This window comes from Heloderma suspectum, chromosome 1, assembly GCF_057233095.1.
Source record: "Heloderma suspectum isolate Gila_16-S chromosome 1, 16-S_ref, whole genome shotgun sequence".
NCBI lineage: Eukaryota > Metazoa > Chordata > Lepidosauria > Squamata > Helodermatidae > Heloderma > Heloderma suspectum.
In genome coordinates, this window is record NC_139458.1 from 122,098,287 (window position 1) to 122,124,495 (window position 26,209).

Sequence of the window (26,209 nt, forward strand, 5' to 3'; positions counted from 1 at the left end):
AGGGCGATGAATGTGTGACAGTTGAGAAGGGCAGAGCTGGAGTGCTTCCTCTCCTTCCATGTTTGCTGAATTCAGGTTTAAAGCACCTGAATAGGGCTATAGTAGATTTTGAATCCGAGACACAGGTTTTCTGAGCTTAGCTATGATCTTGTTAGGAAATGGAAGCAACACTTGTTTCACAGGATGATTTTTGAGGATGACTAAAACAAAGCATTGTACATCTGTTAAATGTTCTCTCTCATGGTGATGATATCTCACTAAGGGCCACTTCTTGGATTATCCTGGTGGTGTAGTTGCTGCCAGGGTAACAAATCTGGCAACTTAGGGTGCTTCCACATGGAGGGCTCCTAGCCCTAACAATTTAAAGGCATTGAGCAGCTATTCTATCTTTTCTTCCTTAACGTATTTTTTTTCTGGTAAGAAAAAAGTCAGGAAAAGCAGTAAGAAAATACAGGAGGGCTACAAACTGAAGACAACAACATCTGGAACCTCCATAAAGTTCTGTGAACTAGGAAATGTGATTTCACCATAAACCCTTCATTTGGAAGCACCCCTAGTGATGAACTGGCCCCTTCACTATGCAACATGGTGTACTTTGAGATTGGGCTTTTACTGTGAAATCACCCTCCCTCCTTCACAGAATTTTGTGGTGGTGGTGGGGTCCAGATGTTGTCATCTTCCATCCATAATCCTGTTGGCCATAAGCCATGTTTTCCCACTGCTTCTTCTGTCTTTTGTCTTATCCGATGAGGAAAAAAAGTTGGAATAGTTGCACAATGCTTGCTGACTGTTAGTGCCCGGACCCCTTTGTTTGGAAGCATTTTAACAGCATGAAGTATGATGAGTTTGGTTTTCCTTAGGTTTGATCCATGTTCTGATCCATGGTCTTTGTGTGTGTTTTTACATATGAAAGCTAATTCATTCTAGTGTTCTTTTTTTTTTTTTTTGACTGTTTACTTGTGCAAGTCCATATTTCAGTGGAGATCAGGCACGCACTACAACATAAGCAGTTTTCAGAAATGTAAGTGATGAGAGGTAGATCATAGATAACATTACCATCAAGTGTGTTTAGAAACATAAGTAGCCCATGCAAAAAGCTTTCCGAACAATAGGTCATGCCTACAAATAGAGTCATCACATAGGATAACAAACTGCAGGGAGTCTTGTTGAAATTATATCCTCAGCTTTTATAAATATTTCTAGCCTTCGCTGTAGGAGAAGTGGTAATATATATTTTGCTATTTCATTTTCTTCTGCATTTATATTCTTGAAGATGACCTTAAAAACATTTTAAAACTATCTATCTATCTATCTATCTATCTATCCATCCATCCATCCATCCATCTATCTATCTATCTATCTATCTATCATCTATCTATCTTCCTTGTTCAGCTCTTTTGTTTTCCCTTTTGCCTGTACATCTCCATGGTTCTGTATATCTGCAAGTATCAGCATCTTTATGAGCGTGCCCATTTTCTTAAACTTGGACTGGGGTTGTTCATGCTGTTGGATTTCTGGATCAAGGGGATGGAATAGATGTGCAGCCCAGAGCTTACCACCATGACAGTGTTCTGCTTTAGGTCATGTTACATAACAGACAATAGAAATGGTTCTTTTAATTCCTTGGCTTCATGAAGTGTTTTGTCATTGTCTGTGACCAGGATGGTGAATATTTGATAGTGTCAATTTAAGATAATCTTCAGCAAAGGAGATTGTTACCTTGTCGTGGTGCTGGAGCCTGAGCACCTCAATGACATCATGAGCTAAACCGTGAAGGGACACCCAAGACGGGAAGGTCATGGCAGAGAGGTCAGACTAAATACAATCCCTGGGGAAGGAAACGGCAACCCACCTCAGTATTCTTGCCATGTAAACTAAATGGATCAGTATAACCAGAGATATGTTGGTATACCATCGGAAGATAGGACTCCCAGGTCGGAAGATGGTCAAAATGCTACTGGGGAGGAACAGAGGATAAGTTCAACTAGCCCCAGATGTGATGATGCAGCTGGCTCAAAGCCGAAAGGATGGTTAGCAGCTGATGGTGCTGGTGGTGAACGACGAACCCAATGTTGTAAAGATCAACACACCATAGGAACCTGGAATGTAAGGGCAAATTGGATGTGGTTATTGAGGAGATGTCAAGATTAAATATAGACACTTTGGGTGTCAGTGAACTGAAATGAACTGGAATGGGCCACTTCACATCAAATGACCACCAGATCTACTACTGTGGACAAGAGGACCACAGAAGCAATGGAGAAGCCTTCATAATTAATAATAAAGTGACTAAAGCAGTGCTTGGATACAATCCAAAAAATGACAGAATGATCTCAATTCGAATTCAGGATAAGCCATTTAACATCACAGTGATCCAAATATACGCCCCTACCACAGATGCTGAAGATGCAGAAGTAGATCAGTTCTATGAGGATCTGCAGCACCTACTGGATAATACGCCAAAAAGAGATATTATTTTCATTACAGAAGACTGGAATGCTAAGGTGGGTAGCCAAATGACACCTGGAATTACAGGCAAGCATGGTCTGGGAGAACAAAATGAAGCAGGACATAGGCTGATAGAATTTTGCCAAGACAACTCACTGTGCATAACAAACACTCTCTTCCAACAACCTAAGAGACGACTTTATACATGGACTTCACCAGACGGTCGACACCGAAATCAGATTGACTACATCCTTTGTAGGCAAAGGTGGCGGACATCTATACAGTCAGTAAAAACAAGACCTGGAGCTGATTGTCGTTCAGATCACGAACTTCTTCTTGCACAATTTAGAATCAGACTAAAGAGAATAGGGAAGACCCACAGATCAGTTAGATATGAGCTCACTAATATTCCTAATGAATATGCAGTGGAGGTGAAGAATAGATTTAAGGGACTAGATTTAGTAGATAGGGTCCCGGAAGAACTATGGACAGAAGTTCGCAACATTGTTCAGGAGGCGGCAACAAAAAATGTCCCAAAGAAAAAGAAAACCAAGAAGGCAAGATGGCTGTCTGCTGAGACACTGGAAGCAGCCCAAGAAAGAAGGAAAGCAAAAGGCAACAGTGATAGGGGGAGAGATGCCCAATTAAATGCAAAATTCCAGAGGTTAGCCAGAAGAGATAAGGAATTATTTTTAAACAAGCAATGCGTGGAAGCGGAAGAAGATAATAGAATAGGAAGGACAAGAGACTTCTTCCAGAAAATCAGAAACATCAGAGGTAAATTCCAGGCAAAAATGGGTATGATCAAAAACAAAGATGGCAAGGACCTAACAGAAGCAGAAGAGATCAAGAAAAGGTGGCAAAAATATACGGAAGATCTGTATAGGAAGGATAATAATATCGGGGATAGATTTGACGGTGTGGTCAAATCTAGAGCCAGACATCTTGAAGAGTGAGGTTAAATGGGCCTTAAGAAGCATTGCTAATAACAAGGCAGCAGGAGATGATGGTATCTGAGCTGAACTATTTAAAATCTTGCAAGATGATGCTGTCAAGGTGATGCATGCCATATGCCAGAAAATTTGGAAAACACAAGAATGGCCAACGGATTGGAAAAGATCAACTTATATCCCCATACCAAAAAAGGGAAGCACCAAAGAATGTTCAAACTATCAAACAGTGGCACTTATTTCACATGCCAGTAAGGTAATGCTCAAGATCTTGCAAGGTAGACTCCAGCAATTCATGGAACAAGAATTGCCAGATGTACAAGCTGGGTTTCAAAAAGGCAGAGGAACTAGAGACCAAATTGCCAATATCCGCTGGATAATGGAGAAAGCCAGGGAGTTTCAGAAAAACATCTATTTCTGTTTTATTGACTATTCTAAAGCCTTTGACTGTGTGGATCATAACAAATTGTGGCAAGTTCTTGGTGGTATGGGGATACCAAGTCATCTTGTCTGCCTCCTGAAGAATCTGTATAACGACCAAGTAGCAATGGTAAGAACAGACCACGGAACAACAGACTGGTTTAAGGTTGGGAAAGGAGTACGGCAGGGTTGTATACTCTCATGCTACCTATTCAACCTGTACACAGAACACATCATGCGATGTGCTGGGCTTGATGGAGCCAAGGCTGGAGTTAAAATTGCTGGAAGAAATATTAACAATCTCCGATATGCAGATGATACCACTTTGATGGCTGAAAGCGAGGAGGAGCTGAGGAACCTCATGACGAGGGTGAAAGAAGAAAGTGCAAAAGCTGGGTTGCAGTTAAACCTCAAAAAAACCAAAATTATGGCAACCAGCTTGATTGATAACTGGCAAATAGAGGGAGAAAACGTGGAGGCAGTGACAGACTTTGTCTTTCTAGGCTCAAAGATTACTGCAGATGCTGACTGCAGCCAGGATATCAGAAGACGTTTACTTCTTGGGAGGAGAGCAATGACAAATCTTGATAAAATAGTGAAGAGCAGAGACATCACACTGACAACAAAGGTCCGCATAGTTAAAGCAATGGTATTCCCCATAGTAACCTATGGCTGCGAGAGCTGGACCATAAGGAAGGCTGAGCGAAGGAAGATCGATGCTTTTGAACTGTGGTGCTGGAGGAAAATTGTGAGAGTGCCTTGAACTGCAAGAAGATCAAACCAGTCCATACTCCAGGAAAGAAAGCCAGACTGCTCACTTGAGGGAAGGATCTTAAAGGCAAGACTGAAGTACTTTGGCCACATCATGAGAAGACAGGATACCCTGGAGAAGATGCTGATGCTAGGGAAAGTGGAAGGCAAAAGGAAGAGGGGCCGACCAAGGGCCAGATGAATGGATGACATTCTGGAGGTGACAGACTCGACCTTGGGGGAGCTGGGGGTGGCGACGGCCGACAGGAAGCTCTGGCGTGGGCTGGTCCATGAAGTCAAGAAGAGTCGGAAGCGACTGACTGAATAAACAACAAAATTTAAGATAATAGAATCTTCGTAAGTTGGCTGACAGAACAGAAGCTCTGATGGTTAATAGGGGTCCTCAACCATTTTGGTTTGGTGGGCACATTCAGAATTTTGTGTGTCTGTTGTGGGCACTCTCACAAAATGGCTTCCATGGGGTGGGGCTTGCCCATTTATTAAATAGCTGCCCAGGTGGGCATAGCTGGTCACAAAACACTTAATTTCCCAGAAGACAAATTGGTGAGACTAAAAGAAAAGTAACTTGCCCAAGAACCTGAGTACAAGTAGGTAGGAGCTCCAAAACACAAAACCTCTCTTGTGAACTCAAATAAAATGGTGCGGTGGGGGGCAGTACTTCACTTTGTGGTATGCCAACCTTCTCCTGGTTTAAAATATATATATTAATTAAAAACAAACAAAACCTTAAGCAATAAAATAGAAATCGGGAGGGATGGGGAGCCTGGGAGGGCACCAAGAGATGGTGTCCCCAGGCCCATTGGTGCCCATGAGCAACACATTGGAGACCCCAGCCCCATAAAGTTACTTTGTTTTAGCATAGTTGTCACCTTGTTATGGAGGTACAGCATTAACAGCACATGCCACAGTACAAATAAAGTGTTTGGGATGTTCTAATACTTGTTTTCTTTTTCTTTTACAGATAAAAGTTGCTGCTGCTTGTAAGTACCATTCTACTACATGTTCAGATTTCAGTTTTATGCCTAGCAGTTAAACACAAATCAATACAGATGACTCAACAAACCTGTATAAATGGTATTTAAAGCCCTGTGGTGCAGTTAACTGATTGAAGTACTTATAATTTTTCACATTAACTAGTTTATGAATATTAAAAGTTATGTTGGCAGAGTTAAGATTATATACCCTCCTCTATAGATGTGCATAGATGTATTATTATTATTATTATTATTAAATTTATTAATCGCCCATCTGGCTGGTCACCCAGCCACTCTGGGCAATGTACAGCGTACAATAAAACAGTTTAAACAATAAAATTCTACAATAAAAACATTTTCTAAAATACCCTAACCCACCCCAAATGCCAGCTTGAACAACCAAGTTTTTAATGCACGACGGAAGCTCATTAAAGAGGGGGCATGGCGGAATTCCCTAAGGAGGGAGTTCCACAGAGTGGGGGCCACCACAGAAAAGGCCCTCTCCCTCGTCCCCACCAGTTTAGCTGTCCTGGCTGATGGGACAGAGAGAAGGCCATCCAAGGCTGATCTTGTTAAGCGGCCTGTCTGGTGCTGCTGGAGGCGCTCCTTAAGATAGGCTGGGCTGGAACCATATAGGGTTTTAAAGGTCAAAATCAACACCTTGAATTTGGCCCGGAAAACAACTGGTAACCAGTGCAACTCCTTCAGCACTGGAGTGAGTGATCTCGCCGGCAGCTGCCTTTAATCAGGTGAGCCGCCGCGTTCTGTACCAGCTGCAGCTTCCGAACCATCTTCAAGGGTAACCCCACGTAGAGCGCATTACAGTAGTCTAAACGAGAGGAGACCAGGGCATGTACTACCGATGGGAGCAGATGGTCGGGAAGGAAGGGGCGCAGCCGCCGTATCAGATGGAGTTGATACAGTGCTATCCGGCTCACAGCTGACACCTGAGCGTCCATGGACAGCTGGGAGTCCAAAATGACCCCCAAGCTGCGGACGTGGTCTTTCTGTACCCCATTCAACACCAGGTCAACATCCCCCAGCCTCCTCTTGTCTCCCACCAAAAGTACCTCGGTCTTGTCAGGGTTCAGCTTCAGCTTATTCCTCCCCATCCAGCCACTCACCGTCTCCAGACATTTGGTCAGGGATTCTACAGCCAACCTTGGTGAAGATTTAAACGAGAGGTAGAGCTGCGTGTCATCCGCATATTGATGACACCGCACCCCAAACCTCCTGATGATAGCCCCCAGCGGCTTCACATAGATATTAAATAGCATCGGGGAGAGGATGGAACCCTGTGGCACCCCACAAGTGAGTGGCCACGGGTCCAAAACCTCCTATCCCAGTGCTACCCTCTGGTACCTGCAGGAGAGGAAGGACCAGAACCACCATAATACGGTGTCTTCAATGCCCAGCCCCTCCAGGCGGTCCAGGAGGATACCATGGTCAGTGGTATCAAAAGCCGCTGAGAGGTCGAGGAGAACAAGGAAGGAGCATTCACCCCTATCCAGAGCCCTCCTCATATCATCTACCAAGGTGACCAAGGCCGTTTCTGTCCCATGCCCAAGCCTGACGCCCGACTGAAATGGGTCTAGATAATCAGTTTCTTCCAAGTGTGCCTTCAACTGCATCGCCACCACCCGCTCAATCACCTTGCCTAAAAATGGCAGATTTGAGACTGGGTGAAAGTCGTTCAGAACTTGAGGATCCAAGGAGGGCTTCTTCAGGAGCGGTCTTATCACTGCCTCCTTGAGGGCTGATGGCATCACTCCCTCCTCAAGGGTGGCATTCACCACCGCCCTGATCCCCTCACCCAGTCTCTCTCTGCAGCCCATAATGAGCCACGATGGGCAAGGATCAAGTAAGCAGGTGGTCGGCCTTACAGATGAAAGCACCTTGTCCACTTCATCAGGAGGAAGAAGCTGGAACCGATCCCACAAAACCGGTTTGCCACCAGCTGCCTCTTGCTCACTAACTGTATCCACAGCGTGCAGAGTAACACATCTAATCTGATCAATTTTATCTGCAAAGTGCCTTGCCAAGGCCTCACAGGAGGCCTTAGAATGCTCCAGTGGTTCAGGAGCCACAGGACCGACCAGGCTCCGGACCACTTGGAACAGCCTCCTGGGACAGCACTCTGCAGACGCGATAGAGGCAGCATAATGGTCATGCCCATGGGTTCCAGACTTCAGGCAGTCATTGACTGCAAAGGATTTTCATCCAGGTATTCAAGGCGATCCTTAAGTTTGAAATGATGTTGGTTTGTTCCATTACTTATGAGCCACCACCGATGGGTGTGTGTGTACGCCACTCAGTCCTTCCTGAATGGTTAGTGCCCCACTTTTGCCAAACCCCTTGAATTACAGCTGAAAGTTCTGACTTTGCTTCCATCTGGGTGTGTTTCCTTTCAGCTTCAATGTGGCGGTGTACAGAGGCCAACTGCCAAAACAGTTGTCCTTGTTCCAATATTTCTGGCCCTGACTGTATATAAATCCTATATGGCTTGTAAGGCAATTCTGCTAGGAGTGCCAGCTTTTTTACATTTGACACTGAAGGAAAAAAAATCTCTTGAGTTTCTCATGCACCTGAGATTCATTTCCAACCGTATGTCTGGGAGCTGACTTGCAGAAAGAACTTCCCGCACAAGTAGTCTAGTTGTAAGCCACCAGTAAAGATTGAACACATTAAATCTCACAGGTCCTCTCCCTGCAAAAAACCCCAGTTTTTTTTTTCACAGAAGAGCTGTGCTCTTATATCAGTTTGTCAGAACCACATTGCAGTCATACAAACAGACTGCTAGTGTGAGCTTTTATGCCTGGTGGCAGAAATAACAGAACTGACTTCCTGTGTCACATGAAATTCGAAGTATTAAAGCAGCCTTCCCCAACCTGGTGACACCTAGTTGTGTTGGACTGCATCTCCCATCATTCCTAGCCAGCATGGCCAGTGTCCATCCCAGTTGGACTGCAACTCCCATCATTGCCAACACATCTGATTGGGGAAGACTGTATTAAAGTACTGTAATTTACTTTAAATAAAATATTTAATAATTTGTATTAAAGTATTCGATTCACCAGTATATGGCTCATCTCTGCTGCCACAAGATCATCTTATGGCCACCACTGTTGTAAACTACAATATATAATGCTTAAGGTTAAATATGATTGTGCTCAATAGAATCTGAAGCTTAATTACAGTTACAATCATGGCACAAAATGAATAAAGTTTAAGGGCAACAGTGGGGGGCAGGCATTGGCTGCACTGTGCCAAAGGCCCTCTGTAGTCTGGTGCCGGTCCTTCCCTTTTCTCCTTCAGTTCTTAAAAAATGTCTCAGGGAGCAATCCTATGGCCGCTAGTCTGGGAACCTGACCTCCCCACCGCCCGCACTGGTTCCCTGGGAACCGACCTCCCCACTGCCCGCACTGCCTCGCAGGCAGCTCAGAATGGCTCCGTGCTCCACGCTCAGAAGAGGAGTGCGGAGCGGCAAAAACGGGGCATTCCTGGGAGCGTTCCGGGGCGGGGAAGGTAGAAATGCCGGTACGACACATCCTCTGTGTCGTCTGGTAGCCTCCTTCCCCGCTCCGCCTCCTTGCAGCTCAACAGCCAAAATTGGCTGTCGAGCTGCAAACGCAGGGCAGCTGAAGCATGGAGGGGACGATCCCCTCTGTGCTTCTCCTGCCCTGCGTTGGATAGGCAGTCGCCTCTGAGTTCGGAGGCGACTGCCTATCCCGATAGGGCGCAATCCTATCCTATCCCGATAGGATTGCGCCCTCCATGTGTTTTAAGATCTTTGCACTGCTGCTGATTTTTAACTTGTTTTGCATTCTAGTTTGATTAAGTTTAAAGCTTGTTGTGTTTTTTACATTACGTTTTCTGTTCTTGTATTGTATGCTTTTAAATCCTGTTCTGTGAATTTCCCAGGAAACTTTTAGCTATAGGGGTGGGGGTGTATAGCAATGCAATCAATCAATCAAGAAAGAAAGAAAGACCGTATCCAAAGCATTTGTAAGAACAAGAGACGATCATGCTTGAATTCTGCATATTTGGCATATTTTCATAACCCATATCAGTCACTGGTCCTTCCTTATCATCCTTTCACATCTCTTGCTTCACTGCTGTTTGCACTCAGAAGAAATCAGCACAGCAGTGTGCCATACTCATCTTTGTTTTGAAAGAAACAATTCCAGGGCTGTTAGCATTGGATAGTTATGTGCACAAAGGATACCCATTGCTATGCTACAATTGGAGAGGAATATCTGATGAAGCAAGATCTTTTTTACAACACTTATGGAAAATGCTTGAGGGAGGAGATAGAAAATAGATTGCAGATATTACAAACTTATACCCAGGTACATAATAAGTTTATTTTTTGACTCATTCTGTAGTAGGTTGTTCATCTTTTGGCAGCGAGTAAAGCAGAAGGTAGAGGGATGCCACACAGTATGTGAATAAGAAGTGCTGAAACCTTGATGAAAATGTTTATATACCAAAAAAATCTTAGTGAACCAAATTGTTAGGTGACCAATCTGTGATAGTAGCATTTAACAGCGTGATAACACTGTCATTCATGTAACTCCCTTTTTACTCTTTTGTAAACAGGGCCCAAACCTAATGTTTCATCATTGAATAGAAATAGGAAGAATCTATTCCTGGAATGGAGCTCTGTGCTTCCAATTAGCTTTTACCAAACAGAATGTATTAGGGCAAAACAGAGAAATTTAGCTATTTGTGGGTTTTACACTCCAATTTGTAAATGCATGTGAAATGGGTAGTACAATGTACATACACTCCCTGTCCCCCTTTCATTCCATAACAAGAGCATATCAAGGGGAGGAGAGAAGTACAGACACATGGCTGAATGTCTCAGGGACTCAGTACAGCCTAGACGAAGCCAACTCATGCAGCACAAACGGGATACTTCCAGAGGTTTAATCTGCTTTGAGAAACTTTTGTCACAGACCATGGACTTACTAACCCCACAGTTCAAACTCACTCACTTATTCAGGTTTTAAAGCCTAGAAGATTTGGAGGGATGGTGGTCCAACAATCTTAGAGATAGGGGTTCTCCAGAGGTATCACTGCAAGCTTCTTCTACTCAACTAACAAGAGTGCACGTCCCCATAAGTGCAATCATAGCTCTGTGGTATAGCAGCTGCTTTGCACACACAAGATCCCAGGTTCGATCCCCAGCACATCTAGGTAGGGCTGGAAAAATTCCTGCCTGAAAACTTGGAGAGCCACTGCCAGTCAATGTCAACAATACCAGGCTAAATGGACTGTTGGTAAAAGGCAGCTTCCCGTATTCCTAAGGGTGCAATTCTATATAAGTTTAGACAGAAAAAGTTCCTACAGCATGGCAGGGTGGGGAATGCTGGGAGTTATAGGACATTTTTCTGTCTAAACATGCATAGGATTGCGCCCTAAGTATGTGTCATTATTTTTAATTGATTCTGTAGTACAGAGCCCCCTTTGGCAAGTAAAGCCAGGAGGTAAAGATATGCTATGCTATCATCTACGCTGAATACAAAAGTACCACCCTCAATTTTGTTACCTCCTCCTCATGCTTACGTTCTTAATGAATAGGATGTACCAGATTGTAACTTTCCAGTCATGGCACTGGTGTCCAAAGAATCCTGCTTCAGACATGCCTAAATAGGTCTTTTTCATTACCATTTAAGAGGATAATACACTTTCATTTATTGTCCAAGGTGTAATCTTTTTCCTTTGTTTATTAAACAGGGCCCAGTCCAGTCTCTGACATCATCATTGAACACATCAGTAACACAACAGTGACTTTAAGTTGGATAAATGATGATCCAAATGCTTCTACTTACTCTTACCGAATACAAATAGAAGGAACTGGTGGTCCCAGGAATGAATCTTCTAACACCACCCATGTGGTAATTAGGGGCTTGCAACCTGGCACCCCATACACATTCAGCATATATCCACAAGGAGATGGTGGTAAAACTGAAGGAGACCCAAACAGTGCAACTGCTTATACAAGTAAGTAAATTAAATTATGAAATGGTATATCAGCCTAAGCTGATAAAGATCATTCCTAACCATAGACCATGGAGGAGTGTTGATTTGTATTGTTCATAGAATCATAGAATAGTAGGGTTGGAAGGGGCCTACAAGGTCATCGAGTCCAACCCTCTGCTCAATACAGGAATCCAGGTCAGAGCATCCCTGACAGATGGCTGTCCAGCCTCGTCTTGAATGCTTCCAGTGTGGGAGAGCCCACCACCTCCCTAGGTAATTGGTTCCATTGTCGTATTGCTCCAACAGTCAGGAAGATTTTCCTGATGTTCAGCCGGAAGCTGGCTTCCTATAACTTGAGCCCATTATTCCATGTCCTGCACTCTGGGGTGATCAAGAAGAGATCCTGGCCTTCCTCTCTGTGACAACCTTTCAAGTACTTGAAGAGTGCTATCATATCTCCCCTCAGTCTTCTCTTCTCAAGGCTAAACATGCCCAGTTCTTTCAGTCTCTCTTCATAGGGCTTTGTTTCCAGTCTCCTGATCATCTCTGTTGCCCTCCTCTGAACCCTCTCCAGCTTGTCTGCATCCTTCTTAAAATGCAGTGCCCAGAACTGGACACAGTACTCCAGATGAGGCCTAACCAGTGCTGAGTAGAGGGGGACTAGTACTTCCTGGGATTTGGAAGTTATACTTCTATTAATGCGCCCAAAATAGCATTTGCCTTTTTTGCAGCTACATCACATTGTTGGCTCATATTCAGCTTGTGATCGACAACAATTCCAAGATCCTTCTCACTTGTAGTGTGGTTGAGCCACGTATCGCCCATCTTGTAACTGTGCATTTGGTTTCTTTTTCCTAAGTGCAGAACTTGGCATTTATCCCTATTAAATGTCATTCTGTAGTTTTCTGCCCAGCGCTCCAGTCTATCAAGATCACTTTGAATGTCGTTTCTGTCTTCCAAAGTATTAGGTATCCCACCCAATTTTGTGTCATCTGCAAATTTGATCAGCATTCCCTGCACCTCCTCCTCCCAGACATTAATAAAAATGTTGAAGAGCACTGGGCCCAGGACTGAGCCCTGCGGTACCCCACTCGTTACCTCTCCCTAGTTTGAGAGGATCCCATTGATAAGCACTCTTTGAGTCCGATTCTGTAGCCAACTGTGGATACACCTGATAGTTGTTTCATCTAGCCCACTTTGAGCTAGTTTGCTCATCAGGATACCATGGGGCACTTTGTCGAAAGCTTTGCTGAAGTCAAGGTATATTATGTCTACAGCATTCCCACAGTCCACAAGGGAGGTTACCTGATCAAAAAATGAGATCAGATTAGTCTGGCAGTATTTGTTCTTGACAAATCCATGTTGGCTTCGAGTAATCACGGCATTGTTTTCAAGGTGCTTCCAGATGGATTGCTTTATCATCTGCTCCAGAATTTTCCCAGGGATTGATGTCAGACTGACTGGTCTGTAGTTCCCAGGTTCCTCTTTTTTACCCTTTTTGAAAATGGGGACAACATTAGCCCTCCTCTAGTTATCTGGCACTTCCCCCATCCTCCATGAATTCTCAAAGAGAATAGACAGTGGTTCTGAGAGTTCTTCTGCCAGTTCCTTTATTACTCGAGAATGCAGTTCATCTGGCCCTGGAGATTTGAACTCATTCAGAGCAATTAGGTGTTCCTTGACCATATGCCTATCAATCTCACACTGCAATCCAGCTCCTTCAGCCTGTACTTCACCTTTGCCAGGGGGGTCATAGACCCTCTTTTGGGAGAAGACTGAGCCAAAGTAGGAATTGAGCACCTCTGCCTTTTCTTTGTCATCTGTTATCATTTTGCCATCCTTATTTATTAGCTGAACCACCATTTCTTTCCTCTGTCTTTTACTATGCACGTATCTGAAGAAAGCCTTTTTGTTGCTTTTAGCATCCCTTGCTAACCTCAGCTCGTTCTCAGCTTTAGCCTTCCTGATGCCATCCCTGCAATTCTGTGCTACCTGCCTGTACTCTTCCATTGTTGCTTGGCCTTCTTTCCACTTCCTATATGTGTCCTTTTTTGTTTTCAGGTCATCTCTCAGCTTTTTGTGAAGCCACATTGGCTTCTTCTGTTGCTTTCCACCTTTTCTTCTTGTTGGAATTGTTTGTAATTGTGCCTTGAGAATTTCCGTTTTTAAAAGCTCCCACCCATCTTGGACTCCTTTTCTCATTAGAGTCGCTTGCCATGGGACCTTACTGATAATTGTTCTGAGTTTATTAAAATTGGCTTTCCTAAAATCCAGGGTACACATTTGGCTACACTCGGCTTTTGCTTCCTTTAGAACCAAGAACTCAAGTATAGCAAGATTGCTTTCCTCCAGAGTTCCTGTAACTGCTACTTTATCCACTAAGTCATCTCTGTTGGTTAGGATCAAGTCAAGGATAGCTGATCCTCTAGTTCTTTCCTCTACTTTCTGTAGGAAGAACACACAAGTCAGGAATTTCCTGGAGGGGCCATGTTTTGCAGAAGCAGAACATGTTAAGCAAAACTTGTTAAGTTTACATAGTCACCTAGAATGTGATATGTACACAAAAGTTCAAAGGCATAGTCGACAAGGTCAAGGTCCTGATGCTTGAACTTAAGCAGGTCTCAAATCCATGATGCTCAAACCCATGATGCTTAGGTCTGGGTCTGATGAATTTCTGTATGGGAGACTGCTTAAGAACCCCATATATGCTGTCTTGAATTCTATGTCATGGAAGATAGGCAGGATATGAATCTAATAAATAACAAAGCAACTTCTAAGACTTCTTTAATAACCAGACAGATTTCATTAGAGCAGTTTTCATCTTTACAGGGTTGGTTTGTATCTTCTATAAATGTGAACTATTTCTTTCATGTAATATTCCAGTCTAAGAAATAGTAGGGTTGGAAGGGGACTATAAGACCAAGTCCAAGAGTTCCCGTAACTGCTACTTTATCCACTAAGTCATCTCTGTTGGTTAAGATCAAGCCAAAGAGAGCCAGTTCCCTAGTTCCTTCCTCCACTTGCTGTAGGAGGAAGTTATCAGCAACACAAGTCAGGAATTTATTGGAGCGGCCACGATTTGCAGAATTTGCCTCCCAGCAAATATCAGGGAAATTGAAGTCCCCCATTACTACTGCATCATGCTTCCTTGGAATATTGGCTATTTGCTTTTCAAAAGTTTCATCTTCATCTTCTCCTTGATTGGGTGGCCAGTAGTAGACTCCGACCACAAGGTTCCTTTTATTCTTTGCTCCATTTATTTTGATCCAGATGCTCTCAATGGGGCTACGAAGCTCATCCTCCTGTATTTCTGTGCAGAGATATGTATTTTTCACATACAGTGCAACCCCACCTCCCTTTCTGTTCCTCCCATTCTTTTTGAACAAGTTATATCCTTCAATTGCTGTATTCCAGTCACGAGAGTCATTCCACCAAGTCTCAGTTATACCTATCAAGTCATAATTTCCCTCTTGTATTAAGAGTTCAAGTTTGTTCTATTTGTTTCCCATACTCTGGGCATTAGTGAATAGACATCGAAGACCATGTGCTTCAGTCTGGCTTTCTTCCTACATGTGTCTGAAGACTATTATTGGGCACTATTAAGAGCTGTTGTCTCCGTTGCAGTGCATGAGCCTTCGTCCATTGTTACCCCCAACTTTACATCTCTCTTCCCTGTAGGATTCAGTTTAAAGCCCTCCTGATGAAGTTCTTCATGCTGTGGCCAAACACATTCTCCCCAGCCTTTGTGAGGTGCAACTCCACCTTCCTTTCTGTTCCTCCTATTCTTTTTGAACAAGTTATATCCTTCAATTGCTGTATTCCAGTCATGGGAGTCATCCCTCCAAGTTTCAGTTTCACCTATCAAGTCATAATTTCCCTCCCGTATTAAGAGTTCAAGTTCTGTTTGTTTCCCATACTCTGAGTATTAGTATATAAACATCAAAGACCATGTGCTTTATAGTGAGAATGTTTTCCTTTTGAGCTGCACAGGCTTGGTTTTGATGTTTGTAAGATTTGTTTTCCTTTGGCCCATATTTTGAAATTCTGACTGTGAGTTTTATATAATCCTTTGGAAATGCAGCAAGGCAGGTTTCATTATTTAATATTCTTCAAATTAATGTAGTTGGTTTTTATCTACAAATATTTTCTTCCTTTCATGGTTGTGTTTTTAAGTTTGATGACATCATTGAAGACTTTGCTGCTCAGGACTTTGTATGGTCCCTTTGCCCCCCAAAGTGTCTTATATTAAAATAATTTCAATGAATCTTATAGAAAGGAAACTTGCTTTTAAAGACCCTTATGAACAGTATCAAGGATTAAAGATTTAAAATAACCTTGCTCGATCAGACCAAAGTTCTTCTTATCCAAAACCTGGGATAAATGTTTTCCTTTGCCATAAAATATTTCCAAGCGCTGAAGAAATCGTAACCATTCCTCATGACACAATTGTCTTGGACATGCATTGAGGCTACACAGCTCTGCTGGTTTAGCAGGTCCTGCACAAGAACCATTTCTGAAAATGCTGCTTGGAAACTCTGGATTGAACTTCAACCTAGTAGCCAGCATATGACCTATTGGAGCTCTCTACTGCATTTCCCAATGTCATTGGTACCCACAAGGTCATGTCCCATACCAATGACTCCTCCCCAGCACGCACTGTTGGACGCGATGGCCTTGTAGGCCCCTTCCAACCCTACTATTCTATGACCATCTCATGGTGTCTGCAACCTTTGTACCAGATACACAACGTTTTCACCATGTGGTCAACACAGCCATAAAAAACCCATCTGTCTATGAAATCAATTGTGGCAGAGCTTTCGTAGGCAAGACCTTCTTTAATCTATGTGGTGAGCTTTTACTTATGAAAGCTAATGCCTCAGTAAATTTGCCAGTGTTTAAGGAACCCCAGGGCTGTTTGTTGGCTTTGCTGTACTTGGCTTAATTAGATGCTGTTGTGGAATTTGTTCCAGCTGAATAACTCCTGAATTTATACCAGTCTGATCAGCTAACTGGGATGAAGAGTGGATGTGGAAATTTAAATTCTTAGACTGTGTTCCTCCTGTTGCAAGTAAAGCATGAGTTTGACATAGTCCCACAAAATATGTGAAGCATAAAGTAAACTTCCCTTATGTAATGCTTGACTGTAGCTTGTGACTTTGCACAGTAGAATGCAATTGAGCTTTTGACACACAAATCCATTGTTGTTGTTGTTGTTCAGTCGTTCAGTCGTGTCCGACTCTTCGTGACCCCATGGACCATGTACCTCCCAGGAATAAATATTTATTTATTTATTTATTGTTGCATTTATATCCTGCCTTTTTTCCTCTTGCAAGGAACCCAAGGCGGCTTACATTATCCTCCTCCTCTCCGTTGTATCCTCACAACAACAACCCTGTGAGGTAGGTTGGGCTGAGAGTCTGTGACTGGCCCAAAGTCACCCAGTGAGCTTCCATGGCCAAGTGGGGACTAGAACCCGGATCTCCCGGCTCCCAGTCCGTCACTCTCACCACTACACTGCACTGGCTCTCCAGTGAATTAAACCTTGAATGACACCAGTGCAGATACTTGTGTTGCTGGATCTCCCTCAATCTTGTGACCTTCCCCTCATGCATATATTGTTAATGAACAGGTGCTTGGACAGGTTCGTGCACCCACTTCCGTACTGGATCCTTGCTGCTCTTGGCTGATAAAAACTGGCAGGGAAGAAACAGCTGGCTGGGCCAGGGAGGTGATTATTGCCTCCTTGTGAGAGGGAGTGGTCCCAGGCTGCCTCAAAGAGGCAGTAGTGAGACCACTCCTAAAGAAACCCTCCCTGAACCTGGAAAACCCTAGTAATTTTAAGCCAGTGGCAAATGTTCCTTTCCTGGGCACGTTTCTTGAGTGGGTGGTTGCCACCAGCTCCAGACACTCTTGGATGAGACTGATTATCTAGATCCATTTCAGTCAGGGTTCAGGCTAGGTTTTGGCACAGAAACAGCCTTGGTTGCTCTGTATGATTACCTATGCCAGGAGAGAGACAGGGGGAGTGTGAACTTGTTGATTCTCCTTGATCTCTCAGAGGCTTTCGATACTATCGACCATGGTATCCTTCTGGGACGATTGTCTGAGCTGGGAGTGGGAGGCACTGCATTGCTACTTGGATGGTCAGCTCCAGAAGGTGGTGCTTGGGGAATATTGCTCAGCCCCATGGATTCTCCAGTATGGGGTTCCACAGGGGTCAGTTCTGTCCCCCATGCTATTTAACATTTACATGAAACTGTTGAGTGCGGTCATCCGGAGTTTGGGGGCACATTGTCATCAGTCTGCTGATGACACACAGATCTATTTCTCTATTTCTCCTGGCTCCGACAATGAGGGCTAATAAACTGAAACTCGGTCCAGACAAGACTGAGATGCTGTTGGTGGGTGGTTTTTCTGACCGGATGGAGGGTGCTCAACCTGTTCTGGATGGGGTTGCACCCCCCCTGAAGGAGCAGGTTCATAGCCTGGGGGTTCTCCTTGAGCCATCTTTATCACTTGAGGCTCAGGTGGCCTCATTGGCATGGAGAGCCTTCTACCAACTTCGGTTGGTGGCCCGGCTATGCCCCTATCTGGACAGGGATAGCCTGGCTTCAGTTGTCTATGCTCTGGTAATCTCCAAGTTAGATTACAGCAATGCAGTCTACATGGGGCTGCCTTTGAAGATGGTTCAGAAGCTGCAACTCATGCAAAATGCAGCAGGCAGATTGATAACAGGGACCAGAAGGTCCGAACATATAAGACCAACTCTGGCCCACTTGCACTGGCTGCTTGTATGTTTCTGAGCCTGATACAAGGTGCTGGTTTTAACCTATAAAGCCTTACAGGGCTTGGGACCACAATACCTGACGAAGCACCCCTCCCGTCACAAACCTACCCATATATTACACTCAACATCTAAGGCCCTCCTCCAACTGCCTACACTGAGGGAAGCTTGGAAGATGACGACAAGGGAGAAGGCCTTTTTGGTGGTGGCCCCCGAAGGCAGCTTCCTATGTTCCTAAGGTGCAATCCAGTGTGTGTTTAGGCAGAAACAAGTCCTATAACTCCCAGCATTCCCCAGCCAGAAGCATGTTTTTCTTTCTAAATATGCATAGGCTTGCACCCTAAGCGTGTTGAATTATTTTTAATTCATTCTTCAGTACAGGTCCCCATTTGGCAAGTAAAGCCAGGAGGTAGAAATATGTCATATTACAATATCTGCATTGTGACTGAACTCAAAAGTCTCGTTAGGGTTTAATGTTTCTAAATCATTTTAAAGTTCTGTATTTTAAGTTGCCTTGCGGGTTCTTTCTTGGCTGAAAGGCAACTCAGAAATAATTTTATAAATAAAATGTTAACTAACCACATTGCAGACCCTTGGTGTCTCTTGTCAGTATGATTTATCAGTGTGAGCTCCAAGATTTTTTAAAAAACACACACACATTTTTCCATTTCTGAAACAGGGCCCAATCCAGTTTGTAACAACAACACTGAACGCATCAGTAACACAGCAATGACTTTAACTTGGAGAAAGTGTGGAAGGAACAATGAGTTGGAAGGTCCAAAAGGAGATTCTTTGGGCATTCAACTGAAAGTACGAATACTCCTCCCATTTACAGGAAGGACTGTAAGCATGTTTGGTATGATGTCCAAAGAATCCTGCTTCAGACATTCCCTCTGAATGCGGGAAACTCAGGTTGGATTTGACTCAGCAGGGATATGGGAGGACTGGCACCCACAGCCTCATACCGTCTCTGCACTTCATTCCCACACGTGTTATTTGAATGCCTAAATAGGCCTTTACCATTTAACAGGATAATACTTTTTCATTTGTTGTCCAAGGTGTAACCTTTTTCCTCTGTTTATTAAACAGGGCCCAGTCCAGTTTCTGACATCATCATTGAACACATCAGTAACACAACAGTGACTTTAAGTTGGATAAATGATGATCCAAATGCTTCTCCTTACTCCTACCAAATACAAATAGAAGGAACTGGTGGTCCCAGGAATGAATCTTCTAACACCACCCGTGTGGTAATGAGGGGCTTGCAACCTGGCACCCCATACACATTCAGCATATATCCACAAGTAGATGGTGGTAAAATTGAAGGAGACCCAAACAGTGCAACTGCTTACACAAGTAAGCAAATTAAGATATGCAATCATTTAATGTATTGATTGTTTGTTTTTGCACTTCGTGTGTGCTGCTGCTTTTTAGTTTGATAATTGAGTTTTAATGATGAATTATGGTTTTTATGCTTTGTAAGCTGCTTTGAATGATTCCTTTATGGAGGGGGGAAATCAAATTGTTGTGTAAATAATAAATACAATTCCAATCATTCTATTTCTGTATGATGGAAGGTATTCCATATATTCACAATATGTAGTCAGGCAGATAATGACAATGCTGAGGAAATGATATGAATCTCTGAACAATTAATGCAAGTGTCGTATTAAAAATAATATATGTGATTATTGCCAATAGCCATAGGGTTATATCCAACTCTGGCCATTTGCCAGCAGAACTGAAACCTGCAGAGGCGCAGATTTTCCCTCCTCCCTGCGGCCTCCCATGCTCCTCCAGAGATGCTCCAGAGGATAGGGGGAAGCTCCAGAGCAGATCTGTGGATGGATGGGGGGGGGGTGTACAGGAGGCTGCAGCATGGGGAAGAGAACAAGGGAAAGTCCTACTACACAAGCGGTCTGTTTGCACAAAGTTGGTTTTAACCCGTATTTTGCACTGATAAGGGATGTAGGGCACAAAACAAAACAAAAAAAAAACAGGTTTGGATCTGTTTAGAAGCATATGCAAAGGTATATATGGTATTTATCTAAGGTACTACTACTGAAGGATGGGTGATGGAAGGACCTGTCACTTTGCTGGGTGGGCGTATCCCAAAGCTGCCTGAAGCTGATGTTGGCTCCCTGTTCCCTGGCCACTCCAATGTTAGTGCCGGAAGGGAAATTTTAGCCCTGCAACAGTGTTGTTTCCAAGTGCAGTACATGACTACTTTCCGTAGGAGTGAGTGGCTGCCGGTAAAGGAACATGGCTGAGGAGATGAGGTCATATCTGTTCCCTGCCTGTGATTAATGCAGCATCTATGGTACAGGGCAGATTTTGCACTCCTCCTGATTTAAATCAGTTTTGCTGATTTAAAACCCATTTTTGTTGTCCCACGCAAACAATATATGAGCCATTGAGAGCTGAACTTATCCTGATCTGCATAGCACCACTCTGGATGCAATTTCTTCATGCTGGAATGTGACAAACAACCAAACCTCAGGAATCATTTTTTATGTACATGATATTAAGGGAGTTCCAACAAAATAATGGCATTGCTACCATTATATTGCTTGTTTTTCACATTTATACCTCCAGGGAATTCAGGCCAGCCAGCATATGGTAGCATCCTCCCATTTTAGGCTCACAGCAACTGGCAAGGTAGGCTAGGTTGGAAGATGGTGACTAGTGCAAGGTCACCCAGTGAGATATGTGACTGTTAAATGTGGATTTCATAGAATCATAGAATAGTAGGGTTGGAAGGGGCCTACAAGGCCATCGAGTCCAACCCCCTGCTCAGTGCAGGAATCCAAGTCGGAGCAACCCTGACAGATGGCTGTCCAGCCTCGTCTTGAAGGCCTCCAGTGTGGGAGAGCCCACCACCTCCCCAGGTAATTGGTTCCATTGTCGTATTGCTCTGACAGTCAGGAAATTTTTCCTGATGTTCAACCGGAATCTGGCTTCCTGTAACTTGAGCCCATTATTCCGTGTCCTGCACTCTGGGATGATCGAGAAGAGATCCTGGCCTTCCTCTCTGTGACAGCCTTTCAAGTACAGGATTTGAATTCCTTTTTCTCCAATCAAAGTCCACCTCTCTATTCACTACTCCACAAAGCAACTCAACAACATTAGCTGCCTTGAGCACCATTTTTAGTGGAAAGGTGGGATATTAGCTTAATAAATAAATAAATAAATAATCTGGCAGTGGAGAATATTAAAATATAGTAGGTAAATAATGGGAGGGAGCAATCCTATGGCCCCTCGACAGCATCTGGCGGGGCCATGGCATATTTTGGATTCCTGGCTCCGAGCGACCTCAGAGCCAGGAATTCCTGCTCCCCAACCCCTCCTGCTCGCAGCTGCCGTGGAGGGAACCATACCAGCTGCCTCTCCGAAGCTGCAAAAGCTTGTCACTTTGTGCACTAGAATGCACTCTTAAAAACCAGACTGCAACATCCTTTCTCTCTGTTAATAGATTTCTGGTAGCATTATCTAAAAATGAGATATTTTGTTCCAGTAACACAGATGTTATCGTTTTTCTCTTTCTTAAACAGAGCCCAATCCAGTTTCTTATATCCTCGTTGAAACCATTAATACTACAGCAGTAAGATTAAAGTGGAACAATACTGATCCAGACGCTTCTAACTACATTTACCAAATACAAATAGAAGAACATGGTGCTGTCAGGAAAAACAGTGCTGGCACCAGTACAGTAATTAACAACTTAGAACCTGGAACATTGTACAAATTCACAATATATCCAGTAGCAGCTGATGGTAAAACTACAGGAGACCCAAAAGAGAAAATTGGTTATACGAGTAAGTATATTAAGATACGTGGTTGATTTCTAATCACCTAGTACAAATGTACACTCTGTGCATCCATACTATGTACTCAAGCAGATTGAAGTACAAAAGCATCTATAAATGTGCATCCTTGAATGATTAATGCAAGTGATACTTCTTCTTCATGGTCTCTGTGACTCACACATATGAGGTATGTGCCTGTGCAGAACAGTCATTCGGAACATTCTAAAGTTAAACAGAGCTTTTGTGGGGAGCCCCACCCACCCCCTCTGCATGGCTCCCACTTGCTTCTCAGTTCCTTTTCATCTTCCACAGTGACTGGCAGCATTTGGAACATTCTCTCGCCTTTCAGCTATTCCTAAAAACAACAACGATCAATTATTTTTCCTTTCTGGGACACTGAACAGAGCCTTTCTTTTCTTTCCTCCTTTTTCTCTTTCTGTCCTATTCTCTCTGAGTTTCTTCCCCCTATCTCCCCGCCTCCCCTTGGGCATATGGCCTCTAAGGCCTTCTTCAAGTATTGCACCCAGTGAGGTGGGAAAATTCCACTCACCAAGAGGCATTCTGACTGCCTCCTTTGCCTAGGCGAAGCACAGGATGTGCATTCCAGCACCCATTGCAGAGTCTTTACTAAGCAGGCCAGGAGAAGCCAAACAGCACACCTCCATGCCCTGCTCTGGCAGCAAGCCCTCAAGGTAGCGACCTCGGCCACCCTTAACTGGCCTCTGCATACCACCTTGGCTTCTATTTTCAAGAGCCTCCTCTGGCTCCCTCGCAACTGCTCCCGACGTGCAATATCACAGAGAGCTCTTCAAGACAACCATCCTTGATATCAGGAACCTCAGTTTGACCAGTATTGACTCCTTTGGCAGTCTCCCTGGACCAACAGCTCCAGCTTCAGCACCAGTGGTTAATACCAAGCAGGTCAAACAGACCAAATCCCATAATAAATGACCTACTGATCCTCGGGCTCCAGGACTGAAAAAGAAAAGGATGGCTTGTTGGCAAATCCAATACCAAACATGACCCCATCCCGACACCTGTCCAACCACCATCCACAGCATTGCCACCTCAGATACCCATGCAGCCTCTGACACCGATATTTGAAAAATTACAACCTCTGAATGATTGCAGCTCCCCAGATGACATCCAATGTCTGGGCTTGGTATTGGAATGTGTTTCCCAGCATTGTTTTTCTCTGGAGCCTTACAATGAGCCCTGGAATCCATCCCCACAAAAGTGCAGGCCCCTTGATATCGACAGGCCTCACCAACTTCTTTGGTATCCTCTGGAGTCTTTCTCTGCCACGGATACGATATGCTAAGAGAGAGCCATAGATGATGACGCTACTATAGCTCACCTCTTTATGATGATAATGACCGCTCACCAAGGTACCATCGTTATCAATATGACATTGCCAACTATTCATGGCACTATGCTGTCTGTCATCACTCTCATTCCCCTCATTTGGGATGACCTAGAGTGACTCCTAACTTTGCACCACTCTCTCACACAGTATCAAGGACTCCTGAATACCAGCTTCCAGACCTGACTAGCCTGCCATTTTTGCTTTGGCCTCCTGTTCCAGCTAATTTCTTCCAGGAAGTCATCCTGAAAAAACTCCTAGACATGGTGCCAACTACGCAGTCTCCTCTGGCTGTATAACTCAGCCTTCACTGCCTCCACCTACTCAGATGCTGACTAATGAACCTTTTGGGCCTACGATGACTACTGCTCAAATTCCTCATACACCTCCTCTATCCAAGCATTTACCTCCAAACTGGCTGCCATCGTAGGTGATCAAAGATCTGGTATTGGAAAGAGTGCAACCTGATTTGGCACACCCAGTCACATTTCCAATACTCCCTACACTTCTACATGTAATTAAACAATCCTGGGCAAAACCTATACTTCTGCCCACATCCAAAAAAGTAGAGAATCTCATAGAGTCCAAGATGACTGTACAATAACATTGTAAAGTTATTGACTGTGTTCGCATAAAAAAGTAGTGAACAAAAAGGGGTAGCGATCAGAGTGGGAAGGGATCTGGGACGAGGAGACAAGATGGGTTCTGCCACAAAGGTGCCTGGGATATGTGCCAGAGCCAGCTGGAGGACTGAGGGGGAAGGAGGGAGAGAGCAAGCCACCACAAGCCTGATTGTCAGGCATACTGTGGGTTGTTCTGCAAACAGCCAACCCACCGTGGCTTATTCACAGGGTGGCTTAGCGTGAAGTGTGGACCCGCCCATACTGTCTTTTCTCATTAATGGATTTATTATGGAAAGAATAAAGATGGAAGAAGTGGTAAAACATGGGCAGCTTACAAACAGAAGATGATGACATCTGGGCCCCCTGTGAAAGTCCATCAATGATACAGGGTGATTTACAATAAAAGCCTCATCTGGAAGCACCCCAAAACTATCAAATAGATTTGACCACTAGACAATGGCAAAATATCTGCAATTCTGGATAATTATGAAGATTTAATTGTCTTTGACACTATTTGGATGATGTCACAGGCTCCAGTGACAGAGAGCTCCAATGTGGACAGGTTAAAATTCCAAGTGTTTTGGTGGATAAATTTTGCCAACAAAAGCCCAGAGATTTCCCACAAATCAACCAGTACCCAACATCGTTACAGGTTGTGGCAGAAAAAATTTAAAGATCCCAATGTTTCAGCATCTATTTGCAATAGAAAAAAAAACCCTATTCCCGGAATGGAGCTCTATGCTTCCAATTAGCTGCTACCAAGCGGAATTTTTAAGGGCAAAACAGAGAAATTTTGCTATTTGGCAAGTTTTACACTCCAATATGTAAATGCATGTGAAACGGGTAGTACATGCACTCCCTTTCCCCTCACATTCCATAACAAGAGCATATCAAGGGGAGGAGAGAAGTACAGACACATGGCTGAATGTCTCAGGGACTCAATACAGCCTAGACGAAGCCAGCTCATGCAGCACAAACGGAATACTTCCAGAGGTTTAATCCGCTTTGAGAAACTTTTGTCACAGACCATGGACTTACTAACCCCACAGTTCAAACTCACTTATTCTGGTTTTAAAGCCTGGAAGATTGGGAGAGGTGGTGGTCCAACAATCTTAGAGATAGGGGTTCTCGTATCACTGCAAGATTCTTCTAATCAACTAAAAAGAGTGCACATCCCCATAAGTGCCATCATAGCTCAGCGGTAGAGCACATGCTTTGCACACAGAAGATCCCAGGTTCAGTCCCCAGCATCTCCAGGTAGGGCTGGAAAAACAACTGCCTGAAACCCTCAAGAGCTGCTGCCAGTCACTGTCAACAATACTGAGCTAGATGGACCAACGGTCTGACTCGGTATAAGGCCGCTCCCTATGTTCCTAAGGGTGCAATCCTATGCATGTTTAGACAGTACAAGGTGCTAGCATGGCAGGCTAGGGAATGCTTGGAGTTGTAGGACTTTTTCTATCTGAACATGCATAGGATTGTACCCTGAGTACGTTTCATTATTTGTACTTAATTGCTGATTACATGCAGCTCTACTTCTCCTTTTCATCTTCATCAGGCTGTGGATGTGCTAGATCGGTGCCTGTCTGTGACAATGAACTGGATGAGGGCTAATAAACTGAAATTCAGTCCAGACAAGACTGAGATGCTGTTGGTGGGTGGTTCTTCTGGAGGGTGCTCAACCTGTTCTGGACAGGGTTGCACTCCCCCTGAAGGAGCACGTTCATAGCTTGGGGGTTCTTCTGGAGCCGTCTGTCACTTGAGGCTCAGGTAGAGTGAGTGCCTGGAGTGCCTCTGACCAACTTTGGTTGGTGGCCCAGCTATGTCCCTATCTGGACAGGGATAACCTGGCTTCAGTAGTCTATGCTCTGGTAACCTCCAAGTTAGATTGCTGCAATGCATTTTATGTGGGGCTGCCTTTGAAGATGATTCAGAAGCTGCAGCTCATGCCAAACGCGGCGGCCAAATTGATAACAGGGACTAGGAGGTCCGAATACACAAGACTGACTGTGGCCACTTGCACTGGTTGCCTGTATGTTTCCAAGCACAATTCAAGGTACTGATTTTAACCTATAAAGTCTTACA

General features: G+C 44.0%; 1 protein-coding gene across 1 annotated transcript in view; it reads left to right on the forward strand.

Annotated features, from left to right (window-relative positions):
- PTPRJ (protein tyrosine phosphatase receptor type J) overlaps window positions 1-26,209 on the forward strand; it is a 146,907-nt gene that overhangs the window by 72,669 nt on the left and 48,029 nt on the right. The window contains exons 2-5 of the mRNA XM_084855422.1: window positions 5,551-5,569; window positions 11,303-11,569; window positions 19,422-19,688; window positions 21,884-22,147. Coding sequence (XP_084711548.1) covers window positions 5,551-5,569; window positions 11,303-11,569; window positions 19,422-19,688; window positions 21,884-22,147 — 817 coding nt within the window. The remainder of the gene's footprint in view (window positions 1-5,550; window positions 5,570-11,302; window positions 11,570-19,421; window positions 19,689-21,883; window positions 22,148-26,209) is intronic.